Raw genomic sequence first — 19,822 nt, 5'->3', positions numbered from 1 at the left:
AGGAAAATGATACAATTATTAGGAGAATACCTAAGAGTATACTTAAACGTATGGAAGATCAAAATATGGAATATACAAAGAAAAACAATATTGATCATAAATTAGAAAGATTAAGAGAATTGTTTATAAATGCAGATAAAAATACACATGAAACGTTGAAATGTAATGTAGATGAAAAAATATGGACATTTCTCTTGTCATATCATATTAATAAGAATATGAAAATTATTGACAGTTCTTGGTTATTTAATGAATATTATTTTTATAGATATCTTTGTTGTGCATATGATTTTGAAAAAACGAATTATGATTTTTTTCAATATGAAAAACAAGATTCTATAAACTGTAATAAAGTTATAATAGAAAATATATGTACCTGTGCAAAAACATTAATTGAATTATATGATAAAAATCAAGAAAAGAAAATTTTTTCCGTTTTTTTTTATTATGCTTTATGGGCTAACCAATTTGATCTTAGTTGGAATCCAACGAAAAATAAAACTCAACAACATAATGTTCAGGAAAAAGATATAAAGAAAAAAACATTAAGAGAAAAACAATTTTGTTTTGATACAAATGATATTGATAAGTTATACAATAGTTTTTATATGGAAAATATTTTATGTAATGACATAAATGATATTTATAAGGATATAACTGTGCAGGTAAAAAGAAATATATGTATTCTTCATAAAATATTTCCAACATTTGTATATAATATATAAAAATGTATATATATATATATATATATATATATTTATTTATTTATTTATTCATTTTAGAAACACAAAAGATTTGATATCGTGTTGGACAATATGGGAGTAGAATTTATAACAGATTTTTGTCTTTTATATTTTTTGACACATTACTTTGAGGAGATAACCATCCATGTGAAAAAGTTCCCTTTATTTGTCTCTGATACGATGACAAAAGATATTCATTATACTTTAAATGTTTTGTGTAATGATGAAAAGGTAAAAATAAAAGATATAATAATAAACAAAAAAAAAAAAAAAAAATTTATAAATTTATAAAGCTATTATATATAATATTATTTTGAATTTCCTTTGATTTTTTTTTTTATTTTTATAGTATCCAAATACTAAGTTTATGGCCAATAAATGGAAAGAATTAATAGAATTGCAAAAATGGAAAATAAGGGTAAAAAGAAAGAAAAAAAAAAAAAAAAAAATTAAGCTTTTACGTAATGTAAATTTTTTTTTTTTTTTATTAATTTTATTTTATTTCTTCAAATTAATAGGATGATATATATTGGAACATACCTCTTCCGTACTGGGTAATGTCTAAAAACTTGTTGAAAGAATTAGAAAAAAGTTCTTTCGTATGCTTTAAAGGAGATGCAAACTATAGAAGATGTTTAGGTGATTTAAGCTACGACTTTTCTACATCACACAAAGATATTTTGAATTATTTTCCTTTCAAAGTTATTGCCTTACGATGTTTAAAATCGCCTCTGGGGTAAAATGAAAAAATTGTTAATTATTCATGTGTATTACATTTATGGGAGTTTATCTATTAAACGGATATGTATATACATATATATATATGTATATTTTTTCTCTCTTAGTTGTGGAATTGATGAAAAAACTGTTCAAGAGTTGAATCAAAATAATCCTGATTGGAGTAATTATGGAGAGTAAAAATATAAAAATAAAAGAATAATAAATAATAAATAGCTAAATATATATTAACACATTTTATTCACAAATTTGTTTTTTTGTATGTACATTCATACACATATTTTTATTTTTATGTATTGTACATGTAAAGTGTATATAAATATATGAACTGTTCATGCAAAAATTATAGGAAAATTTCTGAACCGTTAATATAATTTATATATATATATATATATTTTTTTTTTAGATATGCTATTTTACAATATAATTCTCCAGAATAAAATTAATATATATAATAGTAGGGGAAAACACAGTTAGACCAGAAGAATATATTATATAGAAACAATAACACAATGTGGTCTTTTTTATATATTTTATTATTTATATGGAAATATAAATATTTTTATTCTTATGAGTATATAATCAATAGAAGTATATTACTTAATAAATTTTTTTTTTTTTTTTTTTTTTTTTTTTTTAAATTAAAGAAAAGAACATTAATAATTGTATTTTAATTAAAAACGTTTTACATAAAAAAAAAAAAAAAAAAAAAAGAAATTATGAATTTTTAGGTATTAACAAAATATTGGCAAAGCATTCGATTGCTTTTTTCTCACCAATTACTCCTACTTTCTCATGAGTTTTGCCTATAGAAAGAAAATATTTACCAACAAAATAGAAATAAATATAAATATAAAAATATATATATATATTTATATTTATATATATATGAACAGATAATTATATAAATTCATAACTGATATTTTAATACTTCTATCTTTGCAAATTTTATATGTTTCTTTTTTTTTTACCTTTAACAGATATTTGCGATTCGTCAATATTTAACACTGTTGATATATTTTTTATAATATTTTTTCTGATGTTGTTTATTTTTGGAACTTCTGCTATTACATTAATATCCACGTTCCCAATGTTATAATTTTGTTTATATATTAAAAGTCTAGCATATCTTAAGAATACAGCTGAGTTTTTATTTTTATTTTTTTCATCTTTATCAGGAAATAAGGTTCCTATATCTAAAAAACCTAAGGCACCTAAAATTGAATCAACTATTGAATGATATATTATATCACCATCACTATGTGATAAAACTAAAACATTATTTATTTTAACTCCTCCTAAGGTTAAGGTTTTAAAAGATTGTTCATTTTTATTAACATCATTATTCGTATTAGTATTATTATATTCTTCATCTAAAACTTTTATTTTGTGGATATCATAACCTTGACCTATTCTTATACCATTATAAGAAAATAATTTCAAATTTTTCTTTTCTCTTTTTTTTATTATTGCATTTTTTTTTAATCCAAAATTCAAAAAACAATATCCAGAGATATTTTTTTTTATATTTTTTTCTTCTTTTGTTAGTAGAATGAAATATGTTAATATAATTAGAACCACATTAGAGGTGTATCCTTTTAAAAACATTATTATATAGAAGCAAGAAAAAAATATATTCTATTTTTATTGTACATATATTAATTTGAAAAATGTTGTATCGCGCATATTTTTTATCATAAAATAAATAAATAATTTATATATAAAGTAAAAAATTTTAGTAAATAAAAAAAAAAATGTATACAGTTTGATTTATATATATATATAATATATATATAAAAGAATAATATAATAAATATTTCTTCAAAAAAAAAAATATATATATAAGGTATATATTTAATTGAAAATTTTTAATATTGAAAAAAATAAAATTAAAATTAAATTTATTTTTTACAAAAAATATATTTTGATATTATTACTATATATATATATATATATTTATTTATTTATTTATTTTCTTTTTCATTTCTTTTCTATTTTGTTTTTGTATTATATATGGAGATTTACTAATATATTATTATATTAATAATTCTGTCATATATATTTATAAAATTGTAATATTATGTTAGTATATATTTTTATTTAATATATTTATATATATGTTAACAAAAAATATGGTAGATATTTCCAAAAAAAAAAAAAAAAAAAAAATAGGAATATAAAAAAAACGAAACCAAAAATAAAAATATCATATATATTGAACGCTCCGTTAAACATTAATATAAAGTTATTTGTATAAATGTCGAAGTATAGAGCTCCATTACCACATTTCAATTGCAAGAGTAAATTTGAGAAAATTTATGAAGAAAATTTGAATAATGGAAGTTTCAAAAGGATAAACAATCGCAAGAATAACGAAATCCGGGATATGTGTAATTTTTTAAAATTAAAACGAACATATAAAACAATAGATATTATATATAATAAAATAAATAAATATATATATATTATATGTATGTATATATATATATATATATTTTTTTTTTTTTTCTTAGTTATCAAATTAGGAGAAGATGAAAACTGTGGTTCTTCATGTTTCTATTCATTGGGGAATACAAAAATATTAACCACTGTGTAAATATTAAAATTGAAAGAATATAAATTTGTTTGTATAATATCATAAAGTGCATATAATCACATATTTGTTTTATTTATTATTTGTAGATATGGTCCTAATCCAGATTCAAAATACGCAACTTATAGTAAGGGGAAAGTTTTTTTAGACGTCAAAAGTTTGAATATTAACACAATAGGAGCTAGCGATAGGGTAATATATATATATATATAATATGATTTTTTTTTTTTTTTTTTTTTTTCCTGAACCGTTCATATTTTTTTTTTGGCTTTGTTCATAATATTTATATAACCCTTTTATATTATGAATATAAATGATTATATGATATATTTTTTTTTTTATTAGGAAAGAGATAATGATATAAAGAGTTTATTGATTGAATGTATTTCAAATATTATTTTATTGGAAAAATATCCGCAGTGTTCTATTAAAATAAAATGTTTGATAATTCAAGATGATGGAGGTAGCATATGGAAATTAATTATATATGAGAACAGAAATATATATATATATATATATATGTATATATTAATATTTTATTGTTTGTATATATATTTTTTTTTTCGTAGGATGTTTAAGTGCAACATTAACTTGTATATCTCTTGCCTTATTAAAGGCGCAAGTACAAATGAAAGATATTATTATATCGATAAATATAGTAATAAGAAAAAAAAAATATATATGTATACACATATATATATATATATATATATATAGTAAATATTATAATTTATATATAAAAAAGTAACGATTTATTAATTTTTTTTTTTCCTTTTTTTTCAAGAATTCTATAATATGTCCAGTTACCAAAAAAATGTATCATCTTGTAGATCTTGATGGAATGGTAAATATATTTAAAAAAAAAAAACAGAAAAATATTTCTTTATTGTTAATTTTTTTTATTTGTGTAAATATATATTTATGGAAACTATTTCAAGGATATAAGTTTCTTATATTTCCTTTATTTTTTAATAACTATTTTTATTTATATAGGAAGAAAAATATTATCAAAGTAAATATGAAATGAATTCTATAACATTGGGTATATGTTTAAATTTAAAGACTGTTTGTTTTTATCATGGAGCAGGCAGTTTTTTTAATAGTAAAAACTTGGCTGAAGTAAGCAGATATATAAAACATATAATATTTACTTTGTATATTCTTCTATATATATATATATATATATATGTATGTATGTATTATATATTTTTTTTAATTTCCTTATTTTTAGATAACAAGTTATGGTGAATGTGCATGTAAATCATTAGGTAGTGAAATAAAAAAAGTTCTGAAACAATATACGAAGAAAAGAATAGATTCTATATATCAGAAGGTTAATGTATTAGAATAAATGAAATTATTTGTGGTGAACATACAATGAAAAAATAATTAATTTTATTATTATATTTTCTTAAATAATATATATGCATTTATAATATATATATATATATATATATATATATATATATATATATATATTATAAGGAAACAATAACAAAATTGTTTTTAAGAAATAAAATGAAATATATTTGTTATTAATATATATAAGTTTATTTTTTTGGTATATTTAATAAATTTTTATGTTTTAATGTTTTCTTTTTGTTTTTTTTCCTATCAAAAAACCTCATAATTTTTATTTTCAATAATTTACGTATTATTTTTTAAAGTTAAATTGATATATATAATATGTTTTTTCTTTTCTTTTTCTTTTCCGTATTTGTAACAAAAAATGTAAAAAGAGATGAGGGAAGGAAAATATTTCTTTTATTAAATATAAAAAAAAAAGGAAAAAAATGTATGAAGTAATAATGGGATGGATGAAATAATGCATGAGCGACAAAATAATTATTGCAATATTATAAAAAGAAAGGATTATATATATATATATATATATATATATATATATATATATTTTAAATATATTGAATAGACTTTTTTTAATTTGACATTATTATTCTTAAAATAATAAAATTTTTTTTTTTTTTTTTTTTTTTTTTGGGCATATATCTTAAAAAACATATGAATTATTGAGTATGTAAAAAAAGAAAAATATATATATATAATATATATTATATATATATATATATTATTATTATTGTATTTTTTATACCTGTTTTCAAACATTGTATTATATATGCAAATATAAATATAAAAAAAAAAAATATAAAATAATAAAAATATAATACTATAATTGTATATATTAAAAAAATATTATTCTTTTTTTGTTTGTAATTCAATAGATTTTCATTATAAGTTTAAATATATATATATATAAAATATATATATGTATTTATATTTAATATTTATGTATTTCATTTAGATTTATAAAAAAAAATATATATGTATTTGATTTGCTTTATTATTATATAATATTTTTAAAGTAAATTATATTAGACTTAAATTTTTTTTTGTGTTATTTTAGAGTATTTTTTTTTTATGCTTAAAGATAGGGGGTATTAACAATACTTTGAAAATTTGTATATTTGTATATATTTATTTAATTTTTTTTTTTTTTTTTTTTTTTTAGTAAAATAGAGGAATTGTAAAAATATAAAATACTTATGTATGTAACATAAATTAATTTGTGGAAATATATATTCATTTATTTTTTCTTTCCTTTTATTTAAAAAGAATGATTTAAATGATGTTGTATTAATAAATAATCCGTTAAAGAATAAATAAATAAATATGTATATATATATATATATATATATATATATATATATATTATTCTTTAGACTCTCTTTAATATATATATATATTCATATATATATTATTCTATAAGAAAACCATTTCATTACTTAGAAAAAAAAAAAAAAATGAGTGATGATGATGATAAGATATATATATATTCTGATTTGTTCTCAAAAAATTATAGTGATGATGAGAAAGATGATTCATATGAAAGAGAAAAACAAGTGTATAGTGCAAGTGAAACAAAAAACGCGGAAAACGAATATTCTAAACTCCGAGCACAAAATTCTACTATATTAAATAATTATTTTGATAATGATAATATAAAAAATGTCGAAAATGTTAAATCTAATGATCCTGATCAAGTTGATCCCATATTATTTCCTGTAAATAAAAATTATTATCTGAATTTATTTGATGGACAATTAATTGAAAATAGACATTCCATAAAACTAAGAAAAGCTGGCTTTTATGCTATCTATGTGGAAAACAATAACAATGTAAAAATTAATATATATATATATATATATATATATATTTTACCTGAACACTTCATTATTTATTTAGTATTTTTTTTTTTTTTTTACCTGACCAGTTCATTATTTATTTAGTATTTTTTTTGTTTTTACCTGACCAGTTCATTATTTATTCATTATTTATTCATTATTTTATTATTTTATTTTATTTTTATTTTATTTTTTGTAGAGTAAATGGGATGGTATCTATTTTGGCTTGTCCAGAATGCAGGTGGAGTTAGATTACAAACTTATAACAAAAAAGAATAAGGATGGTGGGGAATATGAAAAGAGAAACCCTTCAAGTTATGATAATACAGAGAGTGTACTAAACACTGTAGGTAGTGAACAAGAAGAAACTGAAAATAAGAATGAAGAAACAAGTACATATAATTCGAATTTAAATAATGAAATAAATAAAATATGTAAATATAATTTAGATCAAACTGATATATTACTAGATGAAAATAATTCTGAGAGAAGAAGAAGTAGTAATTTTAAAATTAAAAATACTAATTATTATGATAATTTAATGTTGCAAAATAAATATACAAATTCTAAAATATATGATGATGATGATGATAAAAATAATACTGAAACGTATACATGTACGTTCAAAACAGAAGATCAAATAAGAGTTACAGGCCAAAAAAAAAAGTACATATATTTATATAACAAATATGATAATGCAACATTAGATTTAAATGTGCATACATATATGTCTTTAGGCATGAGTATTTTATGTAAATATTCGTTGCTTTATTGTGGAAAGTATAATCATATACCCAGGGACCCCTACACACCCTTTAAAAAACCGTAAAAATAAAAAAAATAAAAAAATAAAAAATAAAAAAATAAAAAATAAAAAATAAAAAAATAAAAAATAAAAAATAAAAAAATAAAAAATAAAAAAATAAAAAATAAAAAAATAAAAAATAAAAAAATAAAAAATACATATCTGCAAACATATATACATATATATATATATATATATATATATATATTTATTTATTTATTTATTTATTTATTTATTTATTTACTTCTGCCCTTTTGTAGAGTTTCCATTTTATCGCTGGATGGAGGGGGAATATTGACCATATCAACATTACTTGTTTTAAACAGATTAGAAACGGAGCTACGAAAAGAAATAGGAAGTGAAGACATAAAATTAACAGATTGTTTTGATATGGTATGTGGTACCAGTGCAGGTGGTTTAATAAGCCTAGCTTTATTAAGAGAGATTGATTTACAGGATATTAGTAATATGTGGCCAAGTACTATAAAGAAGGTTTTTGAAGGAAATCGAAATATAATAAGTGGTATATTTTTTGAAGGATATGATGTGAATAATGTAAAGGATGTATTTTTAGAACGCATGGGAAATAAATTTATGTCTTCCTATAAAAAATTTTATTGTTTTGTAACAGCAACTGATGTAAAACATAAGCCATATAAATTATTTTTACTTAGAAATTATACGCATAAATATAATTCGATTAATGCAGAATCATATGATGGTATAAATAAAGTTCCTTTATGGCTAGCTGCATGGGCAACTGCTTCTGCACCAACATATTTAAAAGGGCCAAGTGGAGAAGATATAAAAAAGTTGGGAATTAATATAAAACCAGAAATACATTTAGTAGATGGTGCATTAAAAGCAAGTAATCCTGCTTTGATTGCTTTAGAAGAATGTGCAAGATTAAATAATAAAAATTTATCTACATTTATTAAAGAGGATTTAGATACATTAGTATCAATAGGTACTGGTCAGGTACCTACAAAATTAACTCAATCAGGTACTAGTAGCAAATCAGCATCAACCTTTGAAATATTAATTAATTCAACTCACTTATTAACAAGAGCAAATGATACTCATAGGGAAGTATTACAACGTTTAGCTGACAGAGAAAATACATATTTTAGATTTAATGTGCCACATATAGGTGATATAGAAATAGATAGTCAAGATGTTCGAGATTTTGATTTAATTTCAAAGGCAACTCAAGATTATTTATTTGACGAAAAATTTTATGAAATTAAAAGGTTAGCTCATAAGTTAGCAAATAATTACATACGTTCAAAATATCTATAAAAAAAAATATATAATATGTGTAATGTCATTATTAATTCAAAGTTTAACTTAGATAAATAAAAAAAATATATCTGTTTATTATATAAGGAAAAAGAGAGAACACTATTTCTTTCTTCTTTTCAATAATAATAATAATATTATTATTATTATTATTAATATTAATATGTCTTTTGAATTATATATATATATATATATATATATATATATATTTATATATGTATATATATTTTTTTTTTTTTTTTTTTTTTTAATGTGTAGTTGTTTTTATAAAAACATTTTGTTTTAAATAAAATTTTTTTTATAATCCCCAAAAAAATAAAAGAAAAAAATAAGATTAAGGTGAATAATTATCACTTTCTATTTTATATTTCCATATTAAATATATAATTGTATATTTATGTCTATATGTTTTGTCTCTTACGTCTTTTCATTTTCATTGTGATATTATGAACTCATAGGAGAACACACATATGTGTAATATATTTGTGTGCTCATATTAAGGATTCATGTGGGGAAAAAATAAAAATATGTATATAATATATATATATATATATATTTATATGTGTCTGTATTTATATATATAATGTCATACAGATGCACATAATTATACCATATGAATAATCATAAAAATGTTGTAAAAATGAACAAACATCACACGAAGATGTGGAAGGACTCGAAGATATTTCTTTCCTTATCGCCCCCCTCAAAAAAAAAAAAAAAAAAAAAAAAAAAATTAAAATAAAAAAAAAAAAAAATAATAATATAAAATAAAATAAAATAATAAAAAAAATGAGCTTATAATTTAATTCATGATATATATATATATATATTTTTTTTTTTTTTTTTTCATTTATATATTATTATAACATGGCTGTCATTAAAAGTACACTAAATTGTAAAATATAAAAACAATTGTATGTATTGAAAAAAGCATAGATACTGATTTATGAGGAAATGGATGTTTATCGTTTATATATTTATGTCTATATTTTATAAATACATATATATATATATATATATATATAATCCTTTTAATTATTTATTTTTTTTTTTATTTTTTCATTTATTTTTTCTTTTTTTTATGATTTAGTGCTTTCTTAAGTATTTTCCAAAATTTTTATCTTGTAGATCTACATATTTAATGATGGCTCTTGATTGCGGTTCTGGAGTTATATAATTAGGATCAAATGTAATTTGTATAGTATAATTTGAATAATGAGATGAGCATGTGCATGAGAACTTTAGTTTGTTTGATTCTTTTTTAAAAATAATATAAGAAAGAGTATATCCTGATGTGTTTTGTTTGATATGATCTAATTCAACATTTGTGGATAGGTCGAATAGTTTTTTAACTTTATTAGCTTCATTATTATCATAAACAGATGAAAAGCAATTATCTGGTTTTAATTCGAAATGACTTAAGCATGCAAAACCTGAGAATGTATTATTTGTAATAGTAACATTACAAGTGTCATTATCATTTGGTAATGGTTTTTTTGAATAAGTAAATAAATGAGAATATTTGCCTGTAAAATCACATCCATGAATTTCTTTATATCCTTGATTTATATGAATAAAAATATTAGCAACATTTCCATAAATAACATTTTGATTTTGTTTAGTGGAACTTAAAGTATTATTAAATTGTAATGAGAAATGTATATCTTTATGAACATATGGTGGGATTCTTAATATATATTGTTTAAGTTTTGTTCTGGTGTCATATAAATCTGTTGTAATAGCTCCTGGTAATATATGTTCTATATTTATTGGATTAGTATAATTATATAAAACTTTATCTTTTAAATTAGAAGGATTAACAAATAATTTTTCAAAGTGAGTTTTTTCATTTGTTGGATATTTAATAATAAGTTTATCCCATCTAGATAATGTAACTGAATAATTTACAGTATGGTGTTCTTTTATTGATGATGAATCAATTACATCTATAATATCACAAGTTGCAACTTTTGTTGTTACATCGTATTTACATATATCTTTTCCAATAGTTTTTTTTTCATCATTTTTGATTTTTTCTATTGTATTTTTTTCTATTTTCATATGTATCATATATTTATTATCACATGTACAAGCTAAAACTTTTTTAGTATCAATAAGTTGTTCTTCAAATTTGTCTGGTAATATTAAATAAGAATATGTATTATCCTTTTCATCTGGATTTGTAATAGAGATTGCATTTTTTAAAATATTTGTTATTTTATCTTTAGTAAATGTATTATATTTATCTGCTGTTATAGTTTTTGGTGGGACATCTTCTTCTTTAATATAATAGATTTCATCAAAACATGTTGGTGGGTTAATTTTTTTATTAGGGCAATTAATACCTATAACAGTTTGTGGAACTAAAGATATATCACATATTAAATTATTTTCTTTATTTTTATTATGTGTAAATATAGTAGATGTATTATTAACAGTACTAGTTACACTTGTATTTTTTTCTAAATATATAAAATCACAACCATGAATAATATTTGTATTTGATGCTATATGTATATGTATAAGTGCCAATGATGTATTATTTTTGTTTGGTTTTTTGGTTGTCGATTTTCCACAAAAAATATGAAATGTGATATCTTCTTTTACATATGGTGGTATTAAAATACTTGATACTCCATCAGTTGGTAATGTAGTATTTTTTTTGGTATTTGTTTCATCTCCTGTCACTTTGGATTTAATAAATAAAACGCCTTCTAATGCAGATGATAATTTTACTATATGATTATTAACTACAACATTATGTAATACATTATGAGGAGGATAAAATAAATGTTCATCATCCCAATCTTGTTGTATTTTTTTTATTTTATTAAGATGATCAAGTGTAACCCCATAAAAACTTTGTATATATATATCTTTCAAAGAGAATGTTTTTTTTGTAGGATCTATATAAGTAACAAAATTTTTTTTATCAAATGTGATAACAATTTTTTTATCATTAGATTGTAATGTTGAATTATCTAATAAATCTTTAGGAGTAAAATTTTTGGTATGAGGACATTTAATAGTAACAACATCAAGAGATTTTGCATTAATTTTGCATGTACTTTTTTGTATTTTTTTGTTATCACTAGGTATATTTGAAATGAGTGTTTCATTTTTTTGATAATCACAAATATGTTCATTAGAATTATATAACATATATATATGATTAATATCATTTGTATTAAATATATCATTTGTATTAAATATATCGTTTGTATCTCTTAATTTTAATTTAAATTTTTGTCTTTGTTCATCATCTAATAGTAGAGGGAATTTGTCTATAGTTGGTAAAAGAACATTTTTTTTGATATTTTCATTTTTTTTAATATTATCAAAATTAGTATTATCTGATTCAACTTGCATGGTACCATAAACATGTTTTTCTGGATTATAACAATTACAAGAAAAGTTAATAATAGAATTAAAATTATCTGATACTTTAGCATATGCTGTAGAATAATTATTTTTATAATTTAATGGTAGATTACCTAGATTATAATTAGTGAAATGTAACATATCTGTAATATTTGATATACCAGTATATTGTTGAATATTTTTTAATTCTCTAAAATTTTCATCCATTAATTCAATAACATATTTAGGTTTTAAATTATATTTTATATCTTTATGTATATAATAATTAATATCTTCATTATCTGTATGATTACTTTTATAATATTCTAATAATACATTACTAAAACATGCTTGAGGAAATATAGCAAATCCTTTAGGGCATTTAATACCAAAAATATCTCCTTTTTTTATTTTGATATTACATTTTTTTTCTTTCATTTGACTATTTAATTCCATTAATGATGTTGAACCTGTTGTAAAATCACATAATTTCAATGTATTTTCTTTTACATTTTTTCTTACAAATATATATATTAATCCTCTTTGTTTAATATTTGAATTATCTATAGTTTCATTAATTATAAATTTTAAATCAGTATCTATTTTAGTTGGAGGTATAAAAAAACTAATTCCTTCACCTTTCTTTCCATCTTTTTCAAACTTAAATGTACGATTACCATAAACACCTTTTAAAGCTAAATTTATAGATATTTCATTTTTTTCTTTACCTATTACTTTAATATCATTATCATCTTCATTTATTGGTAATAAAGGTTTCAATGAAAATTTCTTATATTCTTCATTTTGATCTCCTTCTAATGTTTTATTATTTCCAAATAATGGTAATTGTATAATTACTTCTGAAAATAATTCTGCATCGATTTTACATAAAATTATTTTATTATTATCAAATGTTAATTCAGTATTATCAAAAAAGTTACATAAATTTATATTATTATGTTTAATACTTAAACTTGTTTTAAATTCATCTTCTTCTTTTTCATCTTTATTTAATATTACTTTCATATTTCCAATAGTATTATTATGTGATGATTTACATGAACAAGAAAATGATAACTTATTAATATAATCTAAAGGTATCTTTGCATATGCTACTTTTTTCTTATTAGAATTAGGTAATGTATATATATCTATATTAGGTATTAATTCATGAAATTTTTTTACATTACTTTTATCTTTATCATATATTTCATTAAAACATTCTTCTGGATCTAAATTTGTATCATTATCACATATTATTCCAAAGAATTCATTATTATTTATATTTATTTCACAATTTTTTGTTTCACCATTTACTAATTTTATACTTGTTGTTAATATAGAACTATCATCTGTTGAAAAATCACATCCCTTAATCTTTTGATCACTACTTGATATCTCTATATGCACTATTCCATTATATCCTAGTATATTCTCATCTTCATCTTTATATTCAGTATTATTACATTTTACTTTTAAATGTAAATCTTTTGAAACAACTGGAGGAACAACTAAACCTGCATAGGAAGTAAAAGGATCCTTTTTTTTTAAAACTTTCATAGGACTAACAATTACACCAGGTAATATACTTTCTAATTCTTTTTCTTCTTCAGTATCATCTACTTCTTTTATAACCTTTTCAAAAAATTTATCTGGTTCTATTTTTATATTCTTAAAATATTTTTCAAATATACTACTATCTAAAATAACACTCGTTGGATCAACAACACCATTGGTTAGTATAGCATGACCATTTCCATTTCTTTTAGAATCTAACACTTCAAAATTCTGTAATCTTTTTTCTATCAAGGATATTACTTTTAGCTCATATTCATTATCACTTTCAGATATATTTACCTTTGCAGCTTCATAATTATCTTTAGATGTAGGACATTTAACATATAATGTATCTAAAGGTTTTAATAAAGCATAACAATGAATATCTATTGGATTATTTCCACCTTCTTCTTTTTTTTTTTTTAATGAATCAGGTACGATTAGATTTTTCATTGAGAAATCACATACATGTCTATTATTATTAATTTGAGAAGACATCATTAATTTAGGAGCTTTTAAATTAACTTGTAAGACATATTGTTCAATATCTTTTAATTCTAAAGATTCGATATCTTTATATATAACATCTTCTAATGTTTCATCATATAAATTCTCCCATACATCATATCCTTCTAATAATAAATGTTCTGCATCTACATCCCCTGTTGGAAATGGTGTTGATTCATTAGATTCATTGATAGTTAAAGATTCAATAATAGCTTCTGGGTTTGCATCTGTATCAGCTGGTTTTTTTTTATTTAAATCATTAAATAATTCTTTTATATAATTTCGTTTATGAGATAAATGAAGATCCATATATGTCATAAGATATTTATTTTGAAGAGTACCTGTAACATATTTATCATATTTTATATTTAATTTTTTATAAATAGCATTTAATACTTTAGGTCCTAATGGTGATTTAATATTATATTTTTTTTTTTTTAAATCAACACAAATACATTTAAAAGAAATATCATAATCAATTAAAGCTGGTACTTCCATATAATTAAAATAATGTTTATAAGTAAAGTTAGCTAAATTATTTTTTAAATGAAGTATATGATTGATATTAGTTAAATTAGTATTCACAATAGCATCTTTAAAACAACTTGTAATTTTTAGAGTACCAGATGGACAAACAAAACCTATAATATCTTTAGGATTAGCATCAATAACACAATTTTTAACATTAGATTTATTATCAATAAACATATATGTATATTCTTCATTAAATGAGCATCCTTTAACTTTTTGTTCTCTTTTTGAAACAGTAATATGATAAATAACTTTTCCTCCTATTTGATTATTCCATGTTGTTTTTGAATTATCACATACAATATTGAATTCATAATTATCTTTAATATATATTGGTAAGAATACATAGAAATGTAATAGATCTACTTTTTCTTCATTATATAAAATCAACATTTCTTTAGTTTTATGTAGCATTTCAGAATTAGGAATTAATTTATGTAATTCTTCATTATTAAATTTTTTAAATTCTGGTACCCTTGTAGGTTTAATAATATCATAATATATTTGTATATCTTTATAAATACCTAGATCTTTAGCTGGACATAATATTTGAATATAATTAAAGAATTTTTCTATTTTTACATTACATGTATGTTCTACTTTTTCATCAAATATTTTATTAACTCTTGGATTAATAAAATTTTCATGTTCACATGTATATATTTTGTCATCTAATTTAAATTCATTTTGTATTTCTCTTTTTAATAATACTTTATCATTTTTTGTTAGTATAACATTTATATTTTTAACAACATGATCAATAGTGCATTTACAACTTAATTTAGTATCTTCTAATAAATTATATGGTGGTATTTTTATAAATACAGGTGTTTTTTTATTATTTATATTATATACTTGTGCATTGTTTAATATTGTATTGATATCAATAATTTCAAGTCCTTTATATACTTTATTAAAACAATTTTCAGGTTGTAGTGATATTTCAACTCCATCTTCTTCTTCATCAGAAGCATTATTAGTCTCTGAGCAATTAAATCCTATTATATCATTTTCATATGCATATAGAGTACATTCATCTTTAGAATTAGATACATTATTATTGAAATAATCTAATTTAGTTTCATGAAAATTACATCCTTTAATCATTTCTTCATGTTTAGATATTAATAATTCTACTACTCCGATATTCCCATCACCTTTATTATTATTACAACCAAACATAAAATAAAATGGTTCTTTAATATCTATATATGGTGGTACTTGTAATGTTAATGAAAATGTATTATTATCAGATTCTAGTTCATTAATACTTATATTTAAATATCTAATCTTTTCTGTTAGAGAAACCGTTTCTTGTGTATCTATAAAATTTAATAATTTTCCTAAGCTATCTGATGAAGAAAGTGGAGATAATAAAGACGATTGTTCAAAATATTTAATATCTTTATGACTTTTATATATAGGATTATTTTTTAATTCTTTTTTTCCTATATGATTAAATGGAAACATAAGATAAGATGGATATAAATTTAAATATTTTGAATTCTCTGTATTGAATTTAAAAAATTTACTAAACATTTGATATTGAATATCAAGATCTAATTTTAATACTTCTTTTTTATCTTTTAAATTTTTTGGAAAAATTTCTATATTTGGATATTGTGTTTTATTTACATTACATTTTAAAGTAAACGTATCAAATTCTTTTAAATATTTTCTACATATAAATAATTTCTTCTCTTCAATAAGAGGAGCAAGTGATTTATCTAATTTATCTGTGAAATCACATATATAATCATGTTCTTTATTATTAACATTTTTTTGAGCTGCTTGGATCGTTTTTTTTATAGGAACAAATGATTCATAAAAATCTAAAAGTGAAAAATTCAATTCTTCATTAATACTTACATATACTAAATAAGAATTTAAATTTAAATTACTTTCATCTTCTTTTAATATAATACTACAAAATAAATTTAATGTGTCTTTATAACTTGTAGGGATATGAACATATTGAACATTATAATATTTTGCATTCATATCTTTATTATATACAACAGAATTATTTATTAAATTAGTTAAACTCTTTTTTTCTTTATTCCATTTTATTTCTTTATTATAAGGTATCATTTCTTCAAAACAAGTAGTTGATTTTATATTTTTTGGAAACATTATACCACCTATATCTCCACTATATAATTTCATATAACATGGATAGATATTATTTTTTTTATAAATATTCTGTGTAAAGAATCTTTGTAATTTTATTTTATCATTATTCTCATCAACTTCACCTTGATCACCATATTTTTCTTCTTCTTCATCATCATCTAAGAATGCACATCCATTAATTTTATTACCATATGGTTCTATTGAAACTTCTACAATTCCTCTATTTCCTTTTTTGTTCTCATCTTCTGTTTTAGAATTATCACATATAAAATAAAATACCGTTGGTTTTTTAACCATAGGTGGAAGTGTAAATTCAATAACACCTTCTTTAAAATTATTTTCTTTTTCATTCACTGTTGGAGATATTATTAAACCATAAATAAGTTTAGAAAGAACATGTTCTTTCAATTTAGTTTCTTCTTTTGTTAATACAACATATGGACTTTTCTTAGGAATATATTCTATATTATCATATATTTTTTCTACAGATCCTTTTAATGGACATATGATTTTTACTTTTATTAATGGCTCATCTACTTTTACTTCACATTTTTTTACTTTAGGAGTACTTTCAGTTGGTTTTAATTGATCTGTAAAATCACAAACATATTCTTTATTTGTATTATTAGATGCATATTTATCAAATGAATCTTCTGATACGCTAGTATCTCCACTTTCTGTTGTTTCGAAAGACAAATCAATTTTATCGAACTCATCTGCACCTTCACTTGGTAATACACTACTTTGTAATACATTTCTTATCATTTTTATAACACTTTCCTCGTCTTCTTCTCCTTCTACATCAGCACTTTTTTTAGAAACTTTACTGATTGTAGTATCATCTTCTAATAAAACTTTAGAACTATCAACTTTATATATATCATCTCCTTCACTATCTTCTATAAACTTAAACAAATCGGTTTTACTAATATCGCTTTTTTCATAGGTAAAACTTTCTTCACCTTCATCATCGACTGAATATGTTTCACCTTGGCTTTCTCTTTCTTTCTCATATTCATCTGAATATTCATCTGAATATTCATCTGAATATTCATCTAAATATTCATCTAAATATTCATCTACTGCATCATCTTCTCTTTCATCTTTTATTTTACTATCATAAGTATCTGCGAATTGATCTTCATAATATCCGTCAACTCTTATCATATCTTCATCTTCTCCTTCTACATAATCTTCACCCACATCATTAGAACTTTCTTCTGAACCTTCAACAGCTACTTCGTCTTGTTGTTCTTCTTGTAATTGTTGTAATGGTTCTTCGGTTTCATCCACACTTTGTTCATAAACATAATCGTCATATTCTTCCTCTTCCTCCTCCTCTTCCTCTTCTTCCTCCTCCTCTTCTTCCTCTTCTTCTTCCTCTTCTTCCTCTTCTTCATCATCATCATCTATTACAAAATTATCCTTGGGGGGCATGTCTTCCTCATCCAAATTTCTATTTCGACGTACCAAGTTAAAACTATCAGAGGGGGTGAGATACATATATATATATTTCAAAGAACTGTTTATAAAAAAATTAGACTTATGTTTTTTTTGTACTACAGTTTTTTTTTTTTTTGGTGAGGAAAATATTTTCATCAAGCATTTTTTTAAAAAAGATAGTAAAAAATTATCATCATACCCTACTACAAGATTATCATTATTTTCATAATCTTTTTTTTCGTATGTATCTCTTTGTATTTTCTCTTCAACATTTTTTATATCATTTTTATATTCTTTATTTATATCACTATATACAAATTGATGATTGGTTACATTCTTTTTTATAACAGTCTTGTTCATATATTTCCTTTCTTTCTTCCATATGATAGGATCATAACATGTAATAATTCTTGAGCCAATTTCAAATGAACTTTCTTCTTTATCAAAGGGACATGTTCTTTGTTTCGTTTTCACATATGTGTCCTTTCTTATACTTATTTCTTTAGATAAATTACTAATGCCAACATTTTTATATAATTGCTTCTTCTTCTTCTTCTTTTTTTGTTTTGTTTCGGGTGTCTTAAAAAAGTTGTGAGAATAATAAAATAAGTGGAATCTCTTGTCTTCATCATCCTTAATATTATTCTCCTTTATGATATTACAACGGACGTCTTTTTTCTTGGTTAGTATGAATAGCAGGATGATGAGGAATAGATTCTTCAGCGTTAGAAGTTTCTTCATTTATTAAAAGAAAAGAAAAATATACGATCAATAAGAATATACGAATGGTAGAAGAAAAAAATAAAAAATAAAAAAATAAAAAAAAAAATATAATATATATATTATATATATATATATGTGTGTGTGTGGTGTGTGATATATATTTATATACTTAAATGTGAATAAATATTTC

General features: G+C 21.0%; 5 protein-coding genes across 5 annotated transcripts in view; 3 read left to right on the top strand and 2 right to left on the bottom strand.

Moving 5' to 3' along the window:
* PGSY75_0209400 (conserved protein, unknown function) overlaps positions 1-1,921 on the top strand; it is a gene marked incomplete at both ends in the record, with an annotated part of 1,995 nt that extends 74 nt beyond the window's left edge. Inside the window, 6 exons of the mRNA XM_018783762.1 lie at positions 3-665; positions 783-974; positions 1,093-1,161; positions 1,262-1,479; positions 1,589-1,657; positions 1,888-1,921. Of these exons, the coding sequence (XP_018643751.1) occupies positions 3-665; positions 783-974; positions 1,093-1,161; positions 1,262-1,479; positions 1,589-1,657; positions 1,888-1,921 (1,245 nt within the window). Of the gene's footprint in view, positions 666-782; positions 975-1,092; positions 1,162-1,261; positions 1,480-1,588; positions 1,658-1,887 lie in introns of the transcript that reaches the window.
* A 277-nt stretch (positions 1,922-2,198) lies between these two features.
* Positions 2,199-3,089, bottom strand: PGSY75_0209300 (2C-methyl-D-erythritol 2,4-cyclodiphosphate synthase; the record flags this gene model as incomplete). The annotated part of the gene is made up of 2 exons (XM_018783760.1): positions 2,199-2,287; positions 2,453-3,089. 2 exons carry the CDS (start codon positions 3,087-3,089, stop codon positions 2,199-2,201), a joined length of 726 nt encoding a protein of 241 aa, XP_018643750.1.
* A 649-nt stretch (positions 3,090-3,738) lies between these two features.
* Positions 3,739-5,425, top strand: PGSY75_0209200 (putative 3'exoribonuclease; the record flags this gene model as incomplete). The annotated part of the gene is made up of 8 exons (XM_018783759.1): positions 3,739-3,871; positions 3,995-4,073; positions 4,164-4,266; positions 4,420-4,537; positions 4,644-4,732; positions 4,859-4,918; positions 5,068-5,193; positions 5,306-5,425. 8 exons carry the CDS (start codon positions 3,739-3,741, stop codon positions 5,423-5,425), a joined length of 828 nt encoding a protein of 275 aa, XP_018643749.1.
* Positions 5,426-6,893: 1,468 nt separating this feature from the next.
* PGSY75_0209100 (putative phospholipase A2) lies at positions 6,894-9,378 on the top strand (the record flags this gene model as incomplete). The annotated part of the gene is made up of 3 exons (XM_018783758.1): positions 6,894-7,268; positions 7,474-8,099; positions 8,340-9,378. The coding sequence occupies 3 exons, from the start codon at positions 6,894-6,896 to the stop codon at positions 9,376-9,378; spliced, it is 2,040 nt and encodes a 679-aa protein (XP_018643748.1).
* A 1,086-nt stretch (positions 9,379-10,464) lies between these two features.
* Positions 10,465-19,650, bottom strand: PGSY75_0209000 (6-cysteine protein; the record flags this gene model as incomplete). The annotated part of the gene is made up of 1 exon (XM_018783757.1): positions 10,465-19,650. One exon carries the CDS (start codon positions 19,648-19,650, stop codon positions 10,465-10,467), a length of 9,186 nt encoding a protein of 3,061 aa, XP_018643747.1.
* Positions 19,651-19,822: the final 172 nt, after the last annotated feature.

The sequence above is a fragment of the Plasmodium gaboni genome, chromosome 2 (genome assembly GCF_001602025.1).
Source record: "Plasmodium gaboni strain SY75 chromosome 2, whole genome shotgun sequence".
NCBI lineage: Eukaryota > Apicomplexa > Aconoidasida > Haemosporida > Plasmodiidae > Plasmodium > Plasmodium gaboni.
This window is presented reverse-complemented; position numbering and strand designations above follow the sequence as displayed.